The sequence below is a fragment of the Mirounga leonina genome, unplaced genomic scaffold, assembly GCF_011800145.1.
Source record: "Mirounga leonina isolate KUSES-001 unplaced genomic scaffold, KU_Mleo_1.0 Mir_151, whole genome shotgun sequence".
NCBI lineage: Eukaryota > Metazoa > Chordata > Mammalia > Carnivora > Phocidae > Mirounga > Mirounga leonina.
In genome coordinates, this window is record NW_023270377.1 from 94268732 (window position 1) to 94293953 (window position 25222).

The 25222-nt window shown below is 36.6% G+C and overlaps 1 protein-coding gene across 1 annotated transcript in view; it reads left to right on the forward strand.

The window, feature by feature from the left end:
• NCKAP5 (NCK associated protein 5) overlaps positions 1-25222 on the forward strand; it is an 824104-nt gene that overhangs the window by 301584 nt on the left and 497298 nt on the right. Inside the window, exon 4 of the mRNA XM_035008156.1 lies at positions 5974-6037. Within this exon, the coding sequence (XP_034864047.1) occupies positions 5974-6037 (64 nt within the window). The remainder of the gene's footprint in view (positions 1-5973; positions 6038-25222) is intronic.

A 25222-nucleotide genomic window follows, 5' to 3' on the forward strand; every position in this document is an offset into this window, starting at 1 on the left:
TACTGAAACGGAAGAGGCGAGATAAGTCAGTCACATGTCTCCAAAAGAAGGGACCTGGATAAAACCATGACCCAAAGGGGCAATAAAGTCTAATACCATTGCATTAAAAAAGACTTGAGGAATTTAGGGAATCACGATTAAAACCTGTTACAGGGATTCTTCATAGTTAAGATATTTATGAGGAAAACCTGTTTTTCCTATATGACTTATTGCTGAGAAGTATGAACTTTGGAAAATGACTTTATCTTAGAACTAGGAGACTGTACCTTCCCATTTAAAGGACGTTCAGTTTCAATCTTCTGATAAAATTATCACCTAACTTTAATGTTAAAATCCAGCTTTGAATGGAGTACTCTTCTGTTGTGCTTATTACATCTTAGGACACAGGTTTGCGTAGGTGTGCTGTCTATTAGACCCTGAGCTCTCTGAAAGTGGGACAGTCTATTTATCTGTATTTCCCGGGGCCCAGAACAGTGCCAGACACAGAGTGAATTCACTCACTCTGTTTGCTGAATGAATCAGAATTTTCATCATCATTGAATTATATGGCCACTTAGCAGAATATTCCGAATAAATTAAAAGAGATTGATGTATGTCTTATATCATACATAACTATTGAGGTATTTAAATAACTTGAAAGACTTTGGAATGTAAGAGCTTAACCTAAGAACCAAAACTAAGATGAAGTTAGGGTATTTGGGTGGTACTACAGGGTTCTTTAATACCACAGTATCTTTGGGTTTATAAAATGCCTACAAAATTTTTTTTTTCATTTTAAATACATATATGAGCATGCCTGTCCTTGATTTTTTTGTATTTATTTTTGTTATAGTTTATTATAATTTATTTTATTTCCTGTCATTCTTTATTTTTCTAGGAAAGTCAAGTAGAGATGACACAAATTACCTGGCAGTTTCATCAAAACACAGAGTACCTTCTGTATTGACATCTTCCTTGGTGTGCCTAATGCACTGTTTGTATAGAGGAGTTTGGGGCAATGAGACTCACAACGAGTAGACATAATTCTTCACACTTACGCAGCGAGCTGGTGCTGCTCTTCCTCCCGGGTATCCTCAGGGGGGTCCCATCTGCCTGGTGGAGAATGGGGCTGCTCACTGGTTTATTCTCACGCATTCAGGGTGTGTGCTGGGCTGCTTTAGAGTGGCAATAGAACATTGATTTGTCTCCAGACAGGCCTGCCTCCGACATTCATGCAACAGATGGCTCTGCGGTGCCCTTAAGTTTGTGATCTCCACACATCACAGGCTGAATATATTCCTCCTCTGCAAGCTACTGATTGTTTTTCTGACCATGCAGACCTCGCAGGTCTTTTCTGGACTTTACAAATGCCTGCATCCTGTTGTCTTCATTGAGGTCAGTCTTCCCATGGGCTGACACTGCGTTTGTCTCAGTGGTATTGTGTAGATCCAAGGTTCACATAAATACTTTTGGTGTTGCTGTTTATTATCTTCAGTTGAAATTATCTGGGACCATGCTGACAGACTTCAGAAACCTGGGACTAATTCACCTTTTGGGTAAAAAATTGAATAAGAAAACTAGTTCTGTTTCATCCCTGTTGGAGGGAAGAATTCTCTTTGCATTTAATTGAAAGAAGAGAGTTTGTAGGTCTCTTTTGTTTCATTGTGTGTATATTCTTTATATCTTTCTTTTATCCCTGTCGTGTAAATAAGGATCCACAACTCTCAATAAAATATCCCTGGGCATTTGTTTTGCAATCATAAAGTCAATACCCTCTTCATAATGAGCTATTGGCTTTGCTACAAATACAAAACAAAACAGTAATGCATTGCAAAAGCACAGTTGTCTGTTTCCAGCAGATGAGCTAAGGTCCTCAAATAGGAGCAAGAGTGTATGTGCATGTGACTGTGTTTAATTTGCCTTGGGTAGCATGCAAGTCAAGGATTCTTTCTTTATTTTTTGAACAAAGCTGTTTTTAAGAACCCTGAATTTGCATGAAAAAGATGCTGGTCCCATTCGGTTTCACACATATATTGGGACCTTGGGGGTTTGAAGATATGGTTTGTCAAGGGACTGCTGAACCCCAGGGCAAATGAGATGACTATAAAAAAGGCAGACGCATTTATTTTTAATACTTTGATTAAGTTGATAATTTGAGCCCAGAAATGGGAACATCTAGAAATGCTGAGATTTTTACCATAGATGGTTTCACCCATCTGATGATTCCGTCACTTCCTCAATTTTTATCAAGAATGACAACTCTTTCGTGCAAAAATAAAATACAATTCCTACTAAAAACAAAAACCCTGCAAACACATGGAATACCAACGATATGAAAGATTTGGGAGATAGAAAGTGCCAAACCTGAAGAAAGTATTCTTTCCTGTGTTTCGTTTTGTTTTTGTTTTTTTGGGTTTTTTTTGGCCTTGAAATTCTTTTTTCAAACGAAATAGGATTCAGAAACTTACGACATAAAATAAGTCAAAATTGGGATGCTTTGCTTAGTGGGAGTTAGATGGTACTGGTCTTGCCCTGCCTACACCGCAGAAAACCCCTCCAACTGTTACTTGCAAGCCTTCGACATGCCTGCTCCATATTACGCATATTGCATTTCCTGAATAAATGATATAAACCAATAACAGAACATGGTTTTAAAGAGACAGTTGTATTTGCTATTCTCCTGAATTCTGCTCATTCACTGCCTAGCTACTTTGAATCATGGTAGCTCCCAAGTAACTAGACATAATAAGCCAGTTTATGGCTTATAAATAAGGAGCACTAGGTTGCAGGGCTTGGGTTGAAGATTGTCTTTTCTGTGACCCAGACTACAGCGAGATTCCTCATGTGTGCGTCACACACACATTTCAAACGTGGCTATTTGAAATTGGGCACATCTCTGGTCACATGATGGTAGGTCAAACCCAAGCTGATGTTTCCAGTTTCTACGTATTTATTTTGCTCTGTTTCCCCAAATCAGTGGGCTTACATGCTGCCCCTTTAAGGATGAGCCTTTCACATTGGTTCACTCATTATATGCCTAAAATATAATGTGTGGGCAGAATATAAAATTCATGACTTAAGAATATTTTCCTTCTTAAAAACTGTGTAATGGCTAAAACCATTACATTTTTCTTTCAAATTGAATTTTATAAGATTTCACATGAACCTATATACCATGTGAAAATTCCTAATAGTGTTATAAAGGCAAACTCTTTTAAGGATAAAATAGTGATGTTCCTAACCTTTAAGCTGTGTGAGGACTCTTTCATCGTTTAGTAGGATGATTGTGCTAAGATAAACTTTGCTCTGTATGTAGGAATGTCATCTTTATGCTAAACTGCTCTTGTAAAAAATTAACATGCTATTAGCATATATATTCAATCTTGTGCTGAAGATTCAGCAATCAGGAATAATGATTCCAGGAAATTTTCTAGACCATTCTTCCATTTCTCCTTCTGGATCTTCTAGGTTAAGTTCTTGAAGTGTGGTCCTAGGATGCTGATTGTTCCTGAGACCTTTTCAAGAGATCTGAATCTGCAGAGAGAGAGAGAGAGTGTGTGTGTGTGTGTAGTCTCCTTTAATTGTTCTGAGCAGTTGTTTTATAGTTTTCACTGTAGTAGTCTGACAAATCTTTTGTAAATTTATTTCCTAAGTGTTTTATGTTTTGACACTATTGTAAATGAATTTTTTTAAATAGATTTTCTAGTTGTTTGATGCTAGTATGTAAAAACACAATTGGTTTTTGTGTATTGGCTTATATCTGTGACTTGCTAAATTCGCTTATTAGTTATATGGTTGTTTTGTAGGTTCCTTAGTATATTCTATCTAGAAAATTGTCATCTGTGAATAGAGACAGTTTTACCTTCTCTTTTTTAATATTCATGTCTTTTATTTTTCTTGCCTTACTGAACTACATAGGAGTTTTGCCTATCTCTGGACTTTATATAAATGGAATCATAAACTATATACTCTTTTATGTTTGCTTCTTTCATTCTTTCATATGCTTGTGGTATTCGATATGTTGTTGTGGTTAGGTATACATGACTCCTTCTCAGTACTTTCTGGTATCCCAGTGTGTGATTATGTAGAAGTTTACCCATTCTGTTGTTAATGGGGTGCACATTTTTAGTTTAAGGTGATAACAAATAGTGCATCTAGGAACATTCTAGTACATGTCCTTTACTGAACATATATACGCATTTCTGTTGCATATATACTGAGTTGAATTGCTCGGTCATAGAGTATAGGGTATGTTCTTCTCTGCTTTCTTTGTCCGTATATCTACCATGTGTTTATTTTTTATAGTAAACCAGAAGTCAAGTCATGTCCTTCTCTTTCCATTCTTTGCTCCTTTCATCTGCTCATTAGGACTTGGGTCAGAGAACACAGAGATTTCTGCCTTGCTCACCTCATAATGAGGCACTTGATTTCATCTCTTCCTGGCTTCTTTCTCTTGACTTTGTTGCCCTCTCCCACAGGGTCTATGCATGGGTCCTGCCCCAGGCTCCCAAAACTTGTTCTCCTCAGGGATCTCCTGGTTCTAGTTTTATTCCTTCTAATATGTCTCTTTAGGCACTAATTCAAAGAGAACTATTCCTACTAAAAAATTGACTTAACTGTAACCAAACTAAAGCACATGCCTTCTTGGCAGTCACTGACATTTCAAAGACCCAAGCCGTTAGGCCTGGAGAAATCCTCTCACTCAGCTGGGAATCCAGTTGTTCCCTTGCTGCTTGTGGATAGCTGAATAGCTGGTCCTGTGTAGAGAGAAGGCTGAGGGATGAAATATAACGCAGACGGTTTCACAACTTGATAACCGTAGAAGGATTTCGGGGAAAATCCTTCCTAATGCTAAGATTGGAAGATTACTGGAAAGGTTCACTTACCCCTACTTTATTTGTAAACTCTTTTTCCTAAGAATCATTGAAAAGCTATCCAAAATGTAGTATCTGTCACTTTACAAAGCATTCTTAAAATTTTGGTGAATATTAAATTTTTTTCTAAATGAAATCAGAATTACAATTATAAGGGATACAAAATAGGCCCCATTGTAAAATAAAGAATGCTAAAATAAATGTTTTTAGATTTTACATATTTTCTAAGCCCTGAAAAAATGATAAGCAAAATTTTTATTTGGGATTTGTGAAATAAAGAAAACCTAAAGTTTGATCCTAATACAGTTGATATGTACCAGCTGGGAGCTTGGTATGTTACTTAGCATATCTGAGCTTCAGTTTCCAAATCTATAAATGGGGATAATAAAACCTATTATAGGGTTGTTGTCAGGCTCATATAAGATCAGGTAAAATACTCAGCACAGTACTTTGAGATAGCAAGTCTGTAAATGCTTTTTTTTTTAAAGATTTTATTTATGTATTTGTCAGAGAGAGAGAAAGCACAAGCAGGGGGAGTGGCAGGCAGAGGGAGAAGCAGTCTCCCCACTGTTCAAGGAGCCTGATGCAGGACTCTATCCCAGGATCATGGGATCATGACCTGAGTTGAAGGCAGATGCTTAACAGACTGAGCCACCCAGGCGTCCCTGTAAATGATTTTCTGTTATCATTTCAAAAATGGTACAGATTCAAGTCTGTTTGCCTTTTAAAATTCATGATCAGTAAAGAGCAACAAAAGAAATAAAAATAATTGTATATAAGCAAAGTTGACACAGAAAGGACCACTGAAATATTTTAGCCACGGGAAAATTTGTTTCCAAATTATATATGTTCGTGAACTTAAAGGGAAGCTTTTACTTAGCATTCAGGGTTTATTTGGATTTTATAAAATCCAAGGCAAAAAAAAAAAATCTCTTTCATGACACTCAATGAAAACAATGCACGAATGACTTTAAATATTTATAGAAAGTTTAGTGGAGGAAGTGAGCTAAACCAAGGAAGGAGTTCCTCTGGAGACCTCAAAAGAATGTTTCAAAGCCATGCCAGTGTACCTCTACCCTGAGAAGAATAGGCAACTAACCATGTGCTTTTGTTTCCCCAGGGAGAAGTTGGCCGTGGCCCGGCTGCAGCGAGAAGTTGCCCAAAGAAGAAGTGAGGGGGCCATGGTAAGTGCTGTCTGGTCTCTCCTGATCCTGCACCTCCCTTCCAAAGATCTCTGGCTGGAAAGGCATTTTTGTCTTATTAAGGATATCTAAGGAAAATATTTGCTTGCAGCAAACTTAATGATGTATTGGTAAATAATGTGTTTCTAATGCGGTTTGGACAGTTCTGCCATTTGAAGACAGGGAGAGGGGAGGGAGAGGAAGAGGGAGGGGCGGTATTAATTGAGAAAAAGAAATAACTATCTGGGCTTTGAAGAGCATGTTGAAACATTCAGTTGGTTATATAGCTTTATTTCCTGAAGACCTGGGCTTCCAGCTGTGAGCAGAGTGTCAGTAAATGAGCAATTATAGGTTTTCAGCTAAGAACGGTTCAACATAACTCAAGCCTGTCGGTTCTTTGAACTTAGAAACAAACAACCTGAAAGAACACGGAGATTTTTACTAATTTAATTGTCTTCTACCCTTTTCTTTCTCTGCACTCTTGTATTTCTCCCTGCCCTTCCCAGTGTGTGCCATTCAGAAAACTGATGTTTCCTTGTGTTTTGAATTGTACTAAAAATCAATATGGTTGTTTGGGTCCATAGCAACTTCATTTTATAGACTCTCTTTGCGAAAGTATCTGCCCGCATGCCGCTCTAACATCAGAGATGACTGCCTGGGGTCCCAGGGTGCATACATGTGTGGATTAACTGCTGCTCCTTCCTCTGAGCAAAAAATAGAACACCAGATTTTTTTCTCACTTTGGACAAAACAATGGCACAAGTGCCATTTTTCAGCACAAGAATTACCTTTTTTTAAAAAAGAGAAGTGACACATTTTTAGACCCTTCAGGCTGCTTCTGTTTCATTTCATGAGAGTTAATTGACAATCCATACCCCGAAAAGAATAAGAAATTAGTAAAAATATGCTGGCCTCGCACCTCTCTCAGGGAAGGTGAAGGTCTGGAGCAAGAGACTGAATGTTTAGTGGGTTCTGGAATGGTGCAGTGGCCTTTGAGCATGCTAAAATGTGATCACATGGTTTGCAATTCTGGTGATCTCAATGCAAAGAGAATCTTAAATGTTCAAACAATAGGAGACAACTGCTCACAAGCATCTTTGAGCAATGAAATGCAAATAAGCTGGAGAAAATGAATGCTTAGTCACATAGTGCCTGAATCTGGACTTTGATGGTGTCGGGGTATGTGTATGGGCTAGGCCATTCTGCGATGTTTTCGTGTTTTGTTTTGGGCTAGCTCCTGTTGTACATGTTGTCAGCTATGTCCTAAATGAATGTGAAGAAGTGACAACTTTTCTAGGTCTCAATTTTTATACATATATATATTTTTAGGCCTCAATTTTTTCATCTTCAAAATGAGGAGTTTGGAGTTTTATGATGATATTAACTTAGTGGATCACGCCACTGAGCATGTGTTATGTAAAGTTTTTATGATGGGGAGCTTTTCCTAGTAATAGCTAAATGCTATTTAAGCTCATAAGCACAGGCCTCTAGAATGTCTCTTTCTGGCGCCAATGAGTGGATCTCAGCTGAAGTAATCTAAGGCATATAACTCACTAGTCTTTAACAAGATAAAAACCCTTTGCAAAACATTGCGGAATAATTGTTCAGCATCGAAAATACCCAGAAAACACAGGGACGCAAAAAGGTTACTCTCCTTGCTCAAAAAACAACTTGGCAGATGTTTCTGGTATGTTGTTATTCTTATTTTAATTATGGTAATGAAAAATGACACTTACGTGTTGATTGATTTAACAAGCATTTATTGAGCACCCATTCTGTGCCTGGCACTGTCCTAGGCCCCGGGGAAACATCAGTGAAAAAAAAAAACAGGCAAAAATCTGAGAGCTTACATTTTCGTGGTTGTGAAGACAGACACTGAATGTATTTAGAGTGTTAGATGGTGAACAAGATCAGGGTAGGAGAGATTGGGAGTTCTAGGGCATCGCTATTTTAAGTAGAATTTCATAGAAGTAAATCACTGAAAAGTTAGTATTTGAGCAAAACTTGAAGGAGGCAAAAGAGTGAAACCCGGTGATATCTGGGGGCGATCATTCTAGGCTGGGAGACCAGCAGGTACAAAGGCCTGGGGTGGCTGAGGAAAAGCCTGCAGACAGGCTGGCTGGAGGGTAGTCGGTGGGGAGAGGGTGAATAGTAGAAGATAAAATCAGTGAAATGATGGGGGACAGAGGGGTAAGCCAAGGATCTCTGGCTCATGCTGTGAGTGATAGGAGCCATTGAAAAGCTTTGTGTAAGGCAGTGACATGATGTGATTTACTTATTATTCATGTAACTGTTTACTCCCATTCCATAATTTATCACATCTCAATTCCTTAGAGACACCACAGCCCTGATTTTCATTAATGCCCTTTATTTTGTTTCTTCTCCCTCTTTCTCAGTGTTTTTCTCCTCTTTCCTTACCTCTGAGTTTTCTACTTAATTACATGCTTCAGCTTTTCTGCTCCTAGGATTCATTTATTTCTGAAGTCCTGATTCTTTCAGTAACTGACAGTTCCTAAAGTCAGGCAGTTCTGTTCATCCTCTAAATTTGATTCTTGTGTTACAAGCCCAGAACTTCTGTCATGTCCGTAGCAGAAGAGAAAAGCAGTTCATCACAACCGCATCACATTATTTAAAGACTACTATTTACAGTATTCTTTATTTTTATCCACATGAAAGGAAAAATGGTATGGAAAGTTAAGTAAGTATTGTGAAAAAAAATTTAATTGAGGCAGGTATTGATTTTTAAAATCATCAATGAACATTTTATAATCAAAGTCTTTAATGTAAAATGCAAATTTTTAAAAATTTGACTTCATGCAATGGATCTCCTTACTTATAAGTTTTAAGATAGCATTCAAGGCTCCATTTTTGAGACATTTATTTTATTTTTTTAATACACTTTTTATTTTGGAATAATCTTAGCCTTAAAGGAAGTTTCGCATCTGCATCCCCTTGATCCAGTTTTCTAATGTTAATGTCTTCCATAACTGTGGCATAATTCTCACAAGTGAGAGATTACCATTGGCTTGTTGCTATTAATCATACTTCAGATTTTGTTAGAATTTCACCAGTTTTCCCAATAATTTCCGTTTTCTGATCTACGATTCAATCCAGAGTACCACATTTCATGTAGAGAGATTGCTTTTTAACGGCTAGTTGATACAAATGTAGGGATAAAAAGACCTCGAACTTGGGAGTGAGGCCGGTCTGGATTCAAAATCCGTCTCTGCCAGTAGTTAGCTATGTGGGCTTGGGCACATTACTAGTTTTTATCAGTTCTGTCCATTCTTTTGTTCTGTTGACCTAAATATTTATTTGGGAAAGCTTTCTTTCAGCAATTAGATATTTCATATTTGTTTCCTTTGCTCTTGACTCTTTCATGAAATAACTCACTATTGTTTTTACACTTACTTTTCATTATTTTTCACAAGCAGCTGTAAGATCATGTTTCTCTTCATTCTGGGAGATTCTGTTACTGCTTGTGCTGCCTAGCCCTGGTTCGGTTTACATATAAAATCTATTCTGTCCTTAAGACTTTAATGTCATCTTAAATTTGGCTATATGTAAAAAGGCCCATTCTAACCCAAGAGTATAGATATTCATTATCATTATCTTTTAGAGAGTATATAGTTGTTTTTTTTTTTCTTTCCTGTCAATCTTGGCATCATCTAGATGGAATTAAGTTAGTGTGAGGCAGGGATCAAAAGGAATGTTTTCCCAAAATCATTTATTAAACAGTCTAAACTTTACTGTCTCTCTTATTGTATTCCAAATTCCCATATTAATCTACATGAGTTCCTGGACAGCTTATACTTTTCCATTAACCATTATTGATTCTGACATGATTCTAAATTGTTTTGATTACTAGAAATTGATAGTTTACTTAATATTTTGTAGATTATTTCTGATTATACTTCTTCCTCCAAACTTGCAAAGACAATTTTATTTATGAATAGCCATTAAGAATTTATGAGTTAAAATACGTAAAGAGCATTTTTATATGTCCTTACAACACAACAAAATATTGTAGTGAGACCATTTCAAAATGATATGAAAAACAGCTTAAGTATATTTGCTGTTTTCTTCAATTTATATTAAAGTTTTAGAAGAATATCACTTCTGCCGCTGTTTAACTTTGTTTTTTATCAAAGAGATATTAATATCCCCAGAACACTAATATTCTATCAAACATAATTTTTAAAATGCTTGAGCTAATTATGCACAATCTTAGATACCATATGGTTCCTTCTCATCTCATTGGGTAATTTCTACTTGGGAAAAAGAAAAATATGAAGTCTTGATTTCTGATCTCAAGGCACTAAGGGAACAGAGGAAGCCCATTTGCCCTGTTCTAAGATTCCCTTTTTTCCTCAACTAGATATTCAGATGTTGCCTGGATGTTACCATACTGACCATTACCTAAATTCATAATCATAACCTCCCTTTTTTTCTCACAATGAACTTCCAAGGAGTAATGGTCAAAGATTAGGATATTGACAGAATAGGAATTTGAAGAAAAAGCAGAAGAGTTTGAGGAAGTAGGGAGATCAGAATCCTTGGACCCTCTGTGACATCCTTGCTGGAGGACAAGGCAAACTTAGGGCAGCAGAAGCCCACACTACATCTTGCTCATTCAGTGCCACAGTGTGAACAGCCAGCTATGGTGCTGACACTGGAGTTGGCTGGGTTGGCGATACAAACTTGGGGAAAAAAACACATGTAGAGGGGCGCCTGGGTGGCTCAGTCATTAATCGTCTGCCTTCGGCTCAGGTCATGATCCCAGGGTCCTGGGATCGAGCCCCGCATCGGGCTCCCTGCTCAGCGGGAAGCCTGCCTCTCCCTCTCCCACTCCCCCTGCTTGTGTTCCCTCTCTCGCTGTGTCTCTGTCAAATAAATAAATAAAATCTTTAAAAAAAACCCAACACCACGTATAGAACCTTCACCTCTGTGGCACAGTGTTCAGTACCTATTATTTAAACTAGAAAAGATCATTCCTCTAAAGAGACACATATGAAAACAGGAACATTGCACGCGGTACAGGTGACATGGCCTTGGTGAACTGTCATGGTTTTGCTTTGTATGCCCTTCTTGACATTGCTGAACAGCTCTATAGACAACTGTATAGTCTGAACTCTGACAGACAAGACTTCTAAGAAGGGGAATTCAGAGTTTGGAAACCTAAGAGTAAGGGGGCATAGAGCCATGGTCTCTAAGAATACCAATCCTTACTACTAGTTTTCTTGGGGTCAGGATTTGGTTTTGATAGAAGTTTGTTGTTCACAATAGCCCAGTAGGTCATACATCTGATTTTCTAACTGGTAGTAGTCAAAGGAAGGGGGTTAGGTTGGGACCAAGGTCAATTAAGTGTTTCTTTTTCCTTTTTTAAAAAATGCAGTTAGCATACAATATTATATTAGTTTATGATGTACAACACATGATACGGGTGTATATAGTGAAATGGTTACCACAGTAAGCCTAGTTAACAACCATTACTATACATAGTTCTAGATTTTTTTCTTTTGATGAGAATTTTTAAGATTCTCTTAACAATTTGCAAATATAAAAATAAAGCATTCTTAACTATAGTAATCATGCTATATATTATATTCTAAGGATTTTTTAAAATTTTATAACTGGAAATTTGTACATTTGACCACCTTCATCCATTTCACCCACCCCCACCTCTGGCACCCACTAATCTGTTGTATCTATGATTTCATTTCTTTGTTTTTTTATTTTATTTTTTTAAGATTTCACAAATAAGTAAGGTCATATGGTATTTGTCTTTCCCTGTCTGACTTATTTCACTTAGTGTATTGCTCTCAGTGTCCATCCACATTGTTGCAAATGTCAGGATGTCCTTCTTTTTACGGCTAATAATATTCTACTGTATAAATATATATACTATATTTTCTTTATCCCTTCATCTGTTGATGGACACTTAGGTTGTTTGCGTATCTTGGCTGTTGGAAATAATGCTGCAGTGAACATGGGGGTACAAATATCTCTTCAAGATAGTGATTTTATTTCCTTTGAATAAATACCCAGAAGTGAAATTGCTGGATCATATGGTACTTCTATTTTTAATTTTTTGCAGAACCTCTATACTATTTTCCACAGTGGCCACACCAATTTATATTCCCCCAAGCAGTGCACAAGGGTTTTCTTTTCTCCACATCATTGATGACTTTATGTCTTGTGTGTAATAGTCATTTTAATACTGTTGTGTTATTGTGAGGTGATATCTCATTGTGGTTTTGGTTTGTACTTCCTGGATGAAAGTGATGTTGAGCACCTTTTCATGTGCCTATTGACTATTTGTATGTTTTCTCTGAAAAAAATCTCTATTCAGCTCCTCTGCCCATTTTTTAATTGGGTTGTTTTTTGTTATTGAACTGTTTCAGTTCTTCATTATGTTTTGGGTATTAGCCCTTTATCAGATAAATAATTTGCAAATATTTTCTCCTGTTCTATAGGTTGCCTCTTCATTTTGTAGGTGGTTTCCTTTGCTGTGCAGAAGCTTTTTAGTTTGATATAGTCCTGTTTGTTTATTTTTGCTTTTGTTGCTGTTGCTATTTGGTGTCCTATTCAAAAAAATCATTGCCAAAATTAATGTTATGGAGCATACCTCCTATTTTTTCTTGTGGCATTTTTATGGTATCTGGTGTTTCATTCAAGTCTTTAAGCCATTTGAAGTTGATTTTTATGTGTGGTCTAAGATAGTGGTCCAGTTTCATTCTTTTGCATATGACTGTCCAGTTTCTCCAGCACCATTTATTAAAGAGACTGTCTTTATCTCTGTTGTTTACTCTTAATTCCTTTGTTGTAATTTAATTGACCAAATATGCATGCATTTATTTCTGGACTCTCTATTCCATTCCATTGATCTATGTGTCTTGTGTCGATGTCATACTGTTTTAATTACTATAGCTTTGTAATATAATTCTTCTTTCTCAAGATTGCTTTAGCTATTCAGGGTCATTTGTAATTCCATACAAATCTTAGGATTGTCTTTCCTATTTCTGTGAAAAATGCCATGCAGATTTTAATAGGGATTACATTGAATCAATGGATTGCTTGGGTAGTATGGACATTAGAACAATATTCTTTCAGTCACTGAGCACAGAATATCTTTTCATTTATTTGTGTCACCTTCAGTTTCTTTCATGAATGTCTTAGAGTTTTCAGCATAAAAGTCTTTTACCTACTTGGTTAAATTTATTCCTAAGAATATTATTTTTTGGTGCAACTAAATTTTTTTTAAATTCCTCTTTCTGGTCACTATTAGTATATTGAAGTGCAACTGTTTTTTGAAAATCTGTGTTGTTAGTGGCATGAAAAGTTTAGATTTATCTCATTGTGTTAATATGTTGGTGTTAGAAGCAGTCATTGCAGTTGAGTTTTAAGTATCATCCAAAGAAGAGAAACATCTGGGATGGCATGTCACAGTGCTTATCATTGGCTGAAATATATCCACATTATATATCTGGAAAAAGAGTCAGAACTTTTTTTTTCCTTACAAAAACCAACTTAGAAAGTCATATTTACTTGGCTTTTAATTTGTTAAGAGTTTAGAATAGTAGGTATTAAACTTCAGGACATATTTCTGTATATATGCTAAATTTTGGAAATAGGCCCTGCATATTATTTTGTTCATTTATTTTTTCAGCATATCCAGCAGAAAATATAATGAAGTCCTTGCTTTCATAAAATGTAAAAAAAAAATCAAATATTTATTATACAAATACATCAATGTCCTACTTTTCATGATCCCTTTTCAGTCAGTAGTATCAGAAATTTTTAAACAACTCTGAAAATTAAAATATAATATTTTAAGTAATTCATTTTTAAACAAATTAAAAGAGAACTTAAAAATATTTAAACTCTGACAATGAAAGCACTACTTTTGAGATGTAATCAAATTAATACTTAGAGTGAAATGTATAGCTTTAAATTAAATGCATGAAATAGGCAAAGAATAGATTTAAAATTGATTAATCATCTAATCAAATAGTAATAAAGAATAATAAAATACACTTAAATAAAGAAGAAATAATGAAATAGAAATGAAAATGAAGAAATAGCATAAAATTGGCAGCAATACTAATTTATCTATTTACAAATAAAAATGGTAGACCATTGGACCATATGAACACTGGGTATTTGATATTGCATTATTAATATTTAGGTATACTCTTGTTGTTATGGTTGTTTTAAAAAGAGTCCTTATTGTTTAGAGATGTATGCAGGAATATTTGTGTAGAATGCCTAGGTTTGTCTAGGTTTCTGTGATGTCTAGCTTTATTTCAAAGTAATACTGGAAGAGGGAAGTTGGTCATTTAGAGGAAACAAAATTGGCCATATGTGGTAACTCTAGAAGTTGAGGATTTATTATACTTTCTTCTTACTTTTATAATTGTTAAAAAAAAATTGTTAAAAGTTTTAAAAAATGTTCTTCCTAACAAGCTACCAGGCTTTGATGGTTTTACAGAGTTCAACCAAACCTTTAGTGAAGGAGATACTGTTTTATACAGATTGATGCTGAAAAAGAAAATGAGAGAAATATCCAAGCTCATTGTTTAAAAGTAAGTTTTTCATTTTAGAACAGTTAAATATTTCCAAAAAAAAAAAAAATTACAGAGATAATACAGAGAGTTCCCATACATCCCATACAGTTTCTCCAACTATTAACATCTTACATTACTGTGGTACATTTGTCACAATTAATGAACGAATATTGGTACATTATTATTAATTAAACTCCACAATTATTCAGATTTCTCTAGTTACACCTTTTTCTCTTTCAAAATCCCAGCCAGCATACACAATACATTCAGTCGTGTGTCTCCTAAAGTTCTTCTTGGTTGCGATAGATTCTCAGACTTTCCTTGCTTTTGATGAACTTCGCAGTTTTGAATACTTGTTAGGGATTTTTAGGGATTTGTCTCATTGAGATTTGTCTGATGTTTTTCTAGTGATTATGCTGGGATATATTTTTGAAAGATGGACCACAAATTACAGTGTCATTGTCACCCCATCATTATCCAGGTTGCATACTATCAATGTAATTTATGATTGTTGAGGTATATTGATGACCTGGCTGAGGTAGTGTTTGCTAGGTTTTCACTGTGAAGTTTCTCCCCACCCACCCCCTTCCATACTGTACTCTCTGGAAAGAAGTCACAATGCATAGCCCATACTTCTGAATTGGAGAGTTATGTCTCACCCCCTTGAGGGTGGAGTATCTACGTAAATTATTTTGGATTCTTCTGCATGATATTTTTGTCTCTTCTTCCTCATTATTTTCAGTCATTTACCTATATTATGAAAGTATTGATGTTTACTTTACATGTAGGCTTATCAACCAATATAAACTATTTTTTTTGCTAAAATTGTTCCAGCTTGGGGCATTAGGAACTACTTTCATTGGCTCCTGTGCCAATTGACACACTACCATCATTGTTTTTGTTGGTTGTTATTTCCTTCTCTTGTTTTTCCTCTAGTTTTAGTGAGATGTAATTGACATATAGCATTGTGTAAGTTTGGGGTCTATGGCATAATGACTTGTCTTACATGTACTGTGAAATGACCACAGTAAGTTCAGTTAACATCCATCACCGCATACAGATACTATTATAAATATTTTTTTCTTTTAAAGATTTTATTTATTTGACAGAGAGCGAGAGAGCACAAGCAGGGGGAACAGCAGGCAAAGGGAGAGGGAGAAGCAGACTCCCGCTGAGCAGGGACCCGTTTTGGGGCTCGATCCCAGGACCCTGGGATCATGACCTGAGCCGAAGGCAGACGCTTAATGGACTGAGCCACCCAGACGCCCCTATTTTTTTCTTTGTGATGAGAACTCTTAGGATCTACTCTTAACAACTTGTATATATTATATAGCAGTGGTAACTACACTTATCATGTTACACATTTTTCTCCAGTACTTATTTATCTTATAACTGGAAGTTTGTGCCTTTTGACCACTTTCATCCCATTTCACCCTTGCTGCCATAATCACAAATCTCATCTTTTATTCTTTGAGTTTTTTAAAAATTTTGATTCTACGTATATAATATTTGTCTTTGTTCGACATAACTTTTTTTCTTTTAAAGATTTTATTTATTTGACAGAGAGAGACACAGTGAGAGAGGGAACACAAGCAGGGGTAGTGGGAGAGGGAGAAGCAGGCTTCCTGCTGAGCAGGGAGCCCGATATGGGGCTCAATCCCAGGACCCTGAGATCATGACCTGAGCCGAAGGCAGACGCTTAACTGACTGAGCCACCCAGGAGCCCCTGTTCGACCTAACTTTAATTAGTGTAATGCTCTCAAGGTCCATGCATATTGCCATAAGTGGCAGGGTTTCCTCATTTTTTATGAATTAATAATATTCCATTACATATATATATGTACATACATATATTTTTATGAATTAATAATATTCCATTACATATATTACATACGTGTGTGTGTGTGTGTATGCCACACTTTCTTTATCCATTCATCCATCAGTGGACACTTAGATTGTTTCCGTGTCTTGGCTATTGTAAATAATGCTGCTATGAACATGGAAGTACACATATCTCTTTGACATAGTGATTTCATTTCTTTTGTATATATTCCCAGAAGTGAAACTAATGGATCATATGATAGTTGTATTTTTAATTTTTTGAGGAAACTCCATGCTGTTTTTCTTAGTGGCCACACCAGTTTACAGTCCCATCAACAGTGTGTGAGAATTCCCTTTCCTCTACATCCTCACCAGCATTGTTGTCTTTTGTCTTTTTGATGTTAGATCATTGTAACCGGTGTGAGGTTGTATCTCTACTGTTTTCATTTACATTTCCCTAATGATTTGTTATGTTTAACATATTTTCATTTACCTGTTGACTACTTATATATTTACTTTGGCAAAATGTCTGTTCAGGTCCTTTGCCCATTTTTTTAAATTTTAATTTTTTTCCTCTTGAGTTATGTGAGTTGCCTGTATATTTTGGATATTAACCCCTTATCAGATATATGGCTTGCACATATTCTTAATCATTGCATATATTGCCTTTGTTATTTTTTTTTTGGTTGTTTCTTTTGCAATGCAGAAACTTTTTAGTTTATTATAGTCTCACTTGTTTATTTTTCATTTTGTTATTTGTGCTTTAGGTATCATATGAAGACAATTGTCAAGAGTCCTATCAAGGAGCTTTTTTCTTATGTATTCTTTGGGTAGTATTGTGGTTTTGGGTCTTATATTTCAGTCTTTAATCCATTTCATGTTAATTTTTGTGAGTAGGAAAGATAGGGGCCTAGTTTCATTCTTTTGCATGTGAATATCCGATTTACCAACACTGTTATTAAAGATAAACTGTCTTTTTCCAACTATTTTTAGCTCCTTTATAAAATTAGTTGACTATATATGCTTAGGTTTATTTCTGTTCAATTCTGTTTCATTGTTCCATGTTTTGTTTGTATGCCAGGATCATACTGTTTTAACTACCGTGGCCTTATGATACAGCTTGATGCCTCCCACTTTGTTCTTCATTTTCAGGTTTGCTTCAGCTATTTGTTTTTTGTTTGTTTGTTTGTTTTTTGTTTTTTTGGTTCCATATAAATTTTAGAATTGTTTTTTCTACTGTAAAAAATGCCACTGGAATCTTTATAAGGATTTCATTGAACTACAAATGGCTTTTGGAAATACTGTCATTTTAACAATGTTAATTCTTTCAATTTATGAACATGGGATACCTTTCCTCCCCCTCTCTCTCCTTCCTTTCTTTGTTCCTTCCTTTTTCCTTAGCACTTTCTTAATTTCTGCTGTTGCAAGATGCTTTGGTCTCATCTTGTATATTTCCTGCCACAGTGTTAGAATCAGCCATTTCCCTAAAGAACACTGTTTCCTTTTATGACAAGGGTATTTAAAAACCAAGATACAAGTGCTAGGTGCCAACTTAACTTTTATGATGCTTGATTTTTAAAGTGGTATTTAGGAATGCAGTGATTGCTTAACATTAGGAAAGTGATTAATAGAGTTGACAATGGTAATAGATTAAATAGAGAAAATAAGACTTCACTAGATACAGAATAAAACGTTTGATAAAATTCAATCCCAGTTTATAATTTAAAAAAAAATGTAGTCAGCTAAGAATAAAAGGATATTTCTTTAAATTGATAAAAGATGTCTACTGAAAATCTTCAGTAACCATTGTACTTAATGCTGAAAAGTTAGAAGTATTCCTTTTAAAATCTAAAACCAGACCAGGATGCCTTCTATTACTGCTTCTTTTCATTATACTTTAAGATAAATAAATGATGGGGCGCCTGGGTGGCTCAGTCAGTTAAACATCTCCCTTCAGCTCAGGTCATGATCCCAGGGTCCTGGGATTGAGCCCCACATTTTGCCCCCCTGCTCAGCAGGGTGTCTGCTTCTCCTTCTGCCCCTCCCCCTCTGCTCTTGTGCTCTGTCTCTTGCTCTTTCTCTCAAATAAATAAATCTTTAAAAAAAAGATAAATAAATGACATAAGGATTGGGGAAAAAAGCAAAATTTGTATTATTTGCAAATAATGGTTGTCTAAATAGAAAATCTAAAGTCCTCTTTTTTAAATTTAATTTTATTATATTATGTTAATCACCATACATTACATCATTAGTTTTTGATGTAGTGTTCCATGATTCATTGTTTGCGTATAACACCCAGTGCTCTATGCAGTATGTGCCCTCCTTAATACCCATCACTGGCTAACCTATCCCCCCCACCCCTCTCCCCTCTAGAACCCTCAATTTGTTTCTCAGAGTCCATCGTCTCTCATGGTTCGTCTCCTCCTCCGATTCCCCCCCTTCATTTTTCCCTTCCTACTATCTTCTTTTTTTTAACATATAATGTATTATTTGTTTCAGAGGTACAGGTCTGTGATTCAACAGTCTTGCACACTTCACAGCGCTCACCATAGCACATACCCTCCCCAGTGTCTATCACCCAGCCACCCCATCCCTCCCACCCCACACCCCACTCCAGCAACCCTCAGTTTGTTTCCTGAGATTAAGAATTCCTTATATCAGTGAGGTCATATGATACATGTCTTTCTCTGATTGACTTATTTCGCTTAGCACAACACCCTCCAGTTCTATCCACGTCATTGCAAATGGCAAGATCTCATTGCTTTTGAAGGCTGCATAATATTACATTGTATATATATACCACCTCTTCTTTATCCATTCATCTGTCGATGGACATCTTGGCTCTTTCCATAGTTTGGCTATTGTGGACATTGCTCCTATAAACATCGGGCTGCACGAACCCCTTCGGATCCCTACATTTGTATCTTTGGGGTAAATATCCAGTAGTGCAATTGCTGGATCGTAGGGTAGCTCTATTTTCACCTTTTGGAGGAACCTCCATACTGTTTTGCAGAGTGGCTGCACCAGCTTGCATTCCCACCAACACTGTAGGAGCGTTCCCCTTTCTCTGCATCCCTGCCAACATCTTTTGTTTCCTGACTTGTTAATTTTAGCCATTCTGACTGGTGTGAGGTGGTATCTCATTGAGGTTTTGATTTGTATTTCCATGATGCCGAGTGATGTTGAGCATGTTTTCATGTGTCTGTAGGCCAGTTGGATGTCTTCTTTGGAAAAATGTCTGTTCATGTCTTCTGCCCATTTCTTGATTAGATTCTTTGTTCTTTGGGTATTGAGTTTGATTACTTCCTTATAGATTTTGGATACTAGCCCTTTATCTGATATGTCATTTGCAAATATCTTTTCCTATTCTGTTGGTTGTCTTTTGGTTTTGTTGACTGTTTCCTTTGCTGTGCAAAAGCTTTTTATCTTGATGAAGTGCCAATAGTTCATTTTTGCCCTTGCTTCCCTTGCCTTTGGCGATGTTTTTAGGAAGAAGTTGCTGCGGCTGAGGTCGAGGAGGTTGCTGCCTGTGTTCTCCTTTAGGATTTTGAGGGACTCCTGTCTCACATTGAGGTCTTTCAACCATTTGGAGTCTATTTTTGTGTGTGGTGTAAGGAAATGGTCCAGTTTCATTCTTCTGCATGTGGTTGTCCAATTTTCCCAACACCATTTGTTGAAGACACTGTCTTTTTTCCCTTGGACATTCTTTCCTGCTTTGTCAAAGATTAGTTGACCATAGAGTTGAGGGTCCACTTCTGGGCTCTCTATTCTGTTTCATTGATCTATGTGCCTGTTTTTGTGCCAGTACCATACTGTCTTGATGATTACAGCTTTGTAATAGAGCTGGAAGTCCAGAATTGTGCCAGCTTTGCTTTTCTTTTTCAACATACCTCTGTCTATTTGGGGTCTATTCTGGTTCCATACAAATTTTAGGATTATTTGTTCCATTTCTTTGAAAAAAGTGGATGGTATTTTGATAGGGATTGCATTAAATGTGTAGATTGCTCTAGGTAGCATTGACATCTTCACAATATTTGTTCTTCCAATCCATGAGCATGGAACGTTTTTCCATTTCTTTGTGTCTCCCTCAATTTCTTTCATGAGTATTTTATAGTTTTCTGAGTACAGATCCTTTGCCTCTTTGGTTAGATTTATGCCTCGGTATCTTATGGTTTTGGGTGCAATTGTAAATGGGATTGACTCCTTAATTTCTCTTTCTTCTATCTTGTTGGTATATAGGAATGCCACTGATTTCTGTGCATTGATTTTATATCCTGCCACTTTACTGAATTCCTGTATGAGTTCTAGCAGTTTTGGGGTAGAGTCTTTTGGGTTTTCCACATAAAGTATATCATCTGCAAAGAGTGAGAGTTTGACTTCTTCTTTGCCGATTTGGATGCCTTTTATTTCTTTTTGCTGTCTGATTGCTGTGGCTAGGACTTCTAAAACTATATTGAATAGCAGTGGTGATAGTGGACATCCCTGCTGTGTTCCTGACCTTAGGGGACAAGCTCTCAGTTTTTCCCCATTGAGAATGATATTGGCTGTGGGTTTTTCATAGATGGCTTTTATGACATTGAGGTATGTGCCCTCTATCCCTATACTCTGAAGAGTTTTGATCAAGAAAGGATGCTGTACTTTGTCAAAAGCTTTTTCTGCATCTATTGAGAGGATCATATGATTCTTGTTCTTTCTTTCATTAATGTATTGTATCACATTGTTTGATTTGTGGATGTTGAACCAACCTTGCTGCCCAGGAATAAATCCCACTTGGTTGTGGTGAATAATCCTTTTAATGTACTGTTGGATCCTATTGGCTAGTATTTTGGTGAGAATTTTTGCATCCATGTTCACCAGGGATATTGGTCTGTAATTCTTTTTGATGGGGTGTTTGTCTGGTTTTGGGATCAAGGTAATAGTGGCCTCATAAAACGAGTTTGGAAGTTTTCCTTCCATTTCTATTTTTTGGAACAGTTTCAGAAGAATAGGTATTAATTCTTCTTTAAATGTTTGATAGAATTCCCCTGGGAAGCCATCTGGCTCTGGGCTCTTGTTGTGAGATTTTTGATGACTGCTTCAATTTCCTTAGTGGTTGTAGGTCTGTTCAGTTTTTCTGTTTCTTCCTGGTTCAGTTTTGGCAGTTTATACATCTCTAGGAATGCATCCATTTCTTCCCAGATTATCTAATTTGCTGGCATATAGTTGCTCATAATATGTTCTTATAATTGTTTGTATTTCTTTGGTGCTGGTTGTGATCTCTCCTCATTCATGATTTTATTTATTTGGGTCATTTCTCTTTTTTTTTGATAAGTCTGGCCGGGGCTTTATCAATCTTACTAATTCTCTCAGAGAACCAGCTCCTAGTTTTGTTGATCTGTTCTACTGTTCTTTTGGTTTCTATTTCATTGATTTCTGCTCTGATCTTTATTATTTCTCTTCTCCTGCTGGGTTTAGGCTTTATTTGCTGTTCTTTCTCCAGCTCCTTTAGGTGTAGGGTTAGGTTGTGTATTTGAGACTTTTCTTGTTTCTTGACAAAGGCTTGTATTGCTACATACTTTCCTCTTAGGACTGCCTTTGCTGCATCCCAAAGATTTTGAACAGTTGTGTTTTCATTTTCATTTGTTTCCATGAATTTTTTTAATTCTTCTTTAATTTCCTGGTTGACCCATTCATTCTTTAGTAGGTTGCTCCTTAGTCTATGTATTTGAGTTCTTTCCGACTTTCCTCTTGTGATTGAGTTCTAGTTTCAAAGCATTGTGGTCCAAAAATATGCAGGGAATGATCCCAATCTTTTGGTACCGATTGAGACCTGATTTGTGACCTAGGATGTGATCTATTCTGGAGAATGTTCCATGGGCACTAGAGAAGAATGTGTATTCTGTTGCTTTCAGATGGAATATTCTGAATATATCTAGGAAGTTCATTTGGTCCCGTGTGTCATTTAAAGTCTTTATTTCCTTGTTGATCTTTTGCTTAGATGATCTGTCCATTTCAGTGAGGAGGGTGTTAAAGTCCCCCACTATTATTGTATTGTTGTCGATGTGTTTCTTTGCTTTTGTTATTAATTGGCTTATATAATTGCCTTCTCCCATGTTGGGGCATAGATATTTACAATTGTTAGATCTTCTTGTTGGATAGGCCCTTTAAGTATGCTTTAGTGTCCTTCATCATCTCTTATTATAGTCTTTGGTTTAAAATCTAATTTGTCTGTTATAAGGATTTCCACCCCAGCTTTCTTTTGGTGTCCATTAGAATGGTAAATGGTTTTCCACCCCCTCACTTTCAATCTGGAGATGTCTTTGGGTCCAAAATGAGTCTCTTGCACACAGCATATCGATAGGTCTTGGTTTTTTATCCAATCTGATAGCCTGTGTCTTTTGATTGGGGCATTTAGCCCTTTTACATTCAGGGTAACTATTGAAAGATAGGAATTTAGTGCCATTGTATTGCCTGTAAGGTGACTGTTACTGTATATTGTCTGTGTTCCTTTCTGGTCTATGTTACTTTTGGGCTCTCTCTTTGCTTAGAGAACCCCTTTCAATATCTCTTCTAGGGCTGGTTTCTTGTTTGCAAATTCCTTTAGTTTTTATTTGTACTGGAAGCTTTTTAACTCTCCTTCTATTTTCAATGACAGCCTAGCTGGATAGGGTATTCTTGGCTGCATATTTTTCTCATTTAGTGCTCTGAATAGATCCTGCCAGTCCTTTCTGGCCTGCCAGGTCTCTGTGGATAGGTCTGTTGCCAATCTAATGTTTCTACCATTGTAGGTTACAGATCTCTTGTCCCGAGCGGCTTTCAGGATTTTCTGTTTGTCTCTGAGACTCATAAGTTTTACTATTAGATGTCGTGGTGTGGACCTATTTTTATTGATTTTGAGGGGGGTTCTCTGTGTCTCCTGGATTTTGATGCCTGTTTCCTTCCCCAAATTAGGGAAGTTCTCTGCTATAATTTGCTCCGATATACTTTCTGCCCCTCTCTCTCTTTCTTCTTCTTCTGGGATCCCAATTATTCTAATATTGTTTTGTCTTATGGTATCGCTTATCTCTTGAATTCTGCCCTTGTGATCCAGTAGTTGTTTATCTCCCTTTTTCTCAGTTTCTTTATTTTCCATCATTTGGTCTTCTATATCACTAGTTCTCTCTTCTGCGTCATTTATCCTAGCAGTTAGAACCTCCATTTTTTATTACACCTCATTAATAGCCTTTTTGATTTCACCGTGTTTGGGTTTTAGTTCTTTTATTTCTACAGAAAGGGTTTCTCTAATATCTTCCATGCTTTTTTCAAGCCCAGCTAGTATCTTTATAATCATCATTCTGAACTCTAGTTCTGACATCTTACTAATGTCCGTATTGATTAGGTCCCTGGCAGTTGGTACTGCCTCTTGTTTTTCTTTTGACGTGATTTTTTCCGTTTTGTCATTTTGTCCAGAGGAGAATAGATGAATGAGAGAACAAAATACAGGGTAACAGCAACCCCAGAAAAATATACACTAAGCAAATCAGAAGAGACCTGAAACCAGGGGAAAAGAAAGGGAAAGAAAGAAAAAAGAAAAAGAAAAAGATTAAAAAAAAAAGCATATGATCAAATATGAGTAGAATGGTACATAGATCGGGCTCCTGGGTGGCTCAGTCATTAAGCGTCTGCTTTTAGCTCAGGTCATGACCTCAGGTTCCTGGGATGGAGCCCCACATCGGGCTCCCTGCTCAGCGGGAAGCCTGCTTCTCCCTCTCCCACTCCCCCTGCCTTGTGTTCCTTCTCTCGCTATGTCTCTCTCTGTCAAATAAATAAATAAAATCTTAAAAAAAAAAAAAAAAAAAAAAAAAGAATGGTACATAGATCAGTGCCACATACTAGATTTGGGGCATATTTTGGTCTGGTAGAAGGAAGTGTCTCTCAAAATTTTAATGAAAGAAAAACTTATATATGTATAAAAATAAGGGTAAATATGATGACGGATAGAATATGACTGTAAAGATGAAAATTACAAAAGATTTTATAAAAGGAATTGATAAGCTGGTTGAAAAAGAAAGAAGAGTAATTAAAAAAAAAAAGGGAGAGAATGTGATCAGGCAGGAGACTAGAACAAAGCCATACACTAGAGATTTAGGGTATATTTTGGTCTGTTAGAAGAAACTGTATCCCACAATTTTAAAGAGAGAACGACTTACATATATACCAAAAATAAGGTTAACTACTATGAAGGGATAGAATATGACTCTAAAAATGAAAAATAAAAAGGATTTTTTTTTTTTAAGTTTTTATTTATTTATTTGACAGAGAGAGAGACAGCAAGAGAGGGAACATAAGCAGGGGGAGTGGGAGAGGGAGAAGCAGCCTCTGCAGTGAGCAGGGAGCCCAATGCAGGGCTGGATCCCAGGACTCTGGGATCAGGACCTGAGCCAAAGGCAGACACTTCACGACAGAGCCACAAAAGGGATTGATAAGATGTTGGTTGAAAAAGGGAAAAAGAAAAATTCAAAAAAAAAGAAAAACAAAAAAAAAGAAAATTAAAAAAATTGACTGTGAAAGACAAAATAATCATGTTTAAAAAGCCATGGATTCTCTGTGCAGTATTCCCGTAGTGCTGGAGTTCTGCCGTTCTCATTGATCGGTAAACTTGGTCTTGACTGGCTGTTCTCGCTGATCTTCTGGGGGAGGGGCCTGTTGCCGTGGTTCCCAGATGTCTTTGCCAGTGTCAGAATTGCCCCGCCCTTGCCCGGTCCGGGCTAAGTCATCTGCTAGGGTTTGCTCTCGGGAGCTTTTGTTCCCTGCAAGCTTTCCGTACAGCTTTGGAGGACGA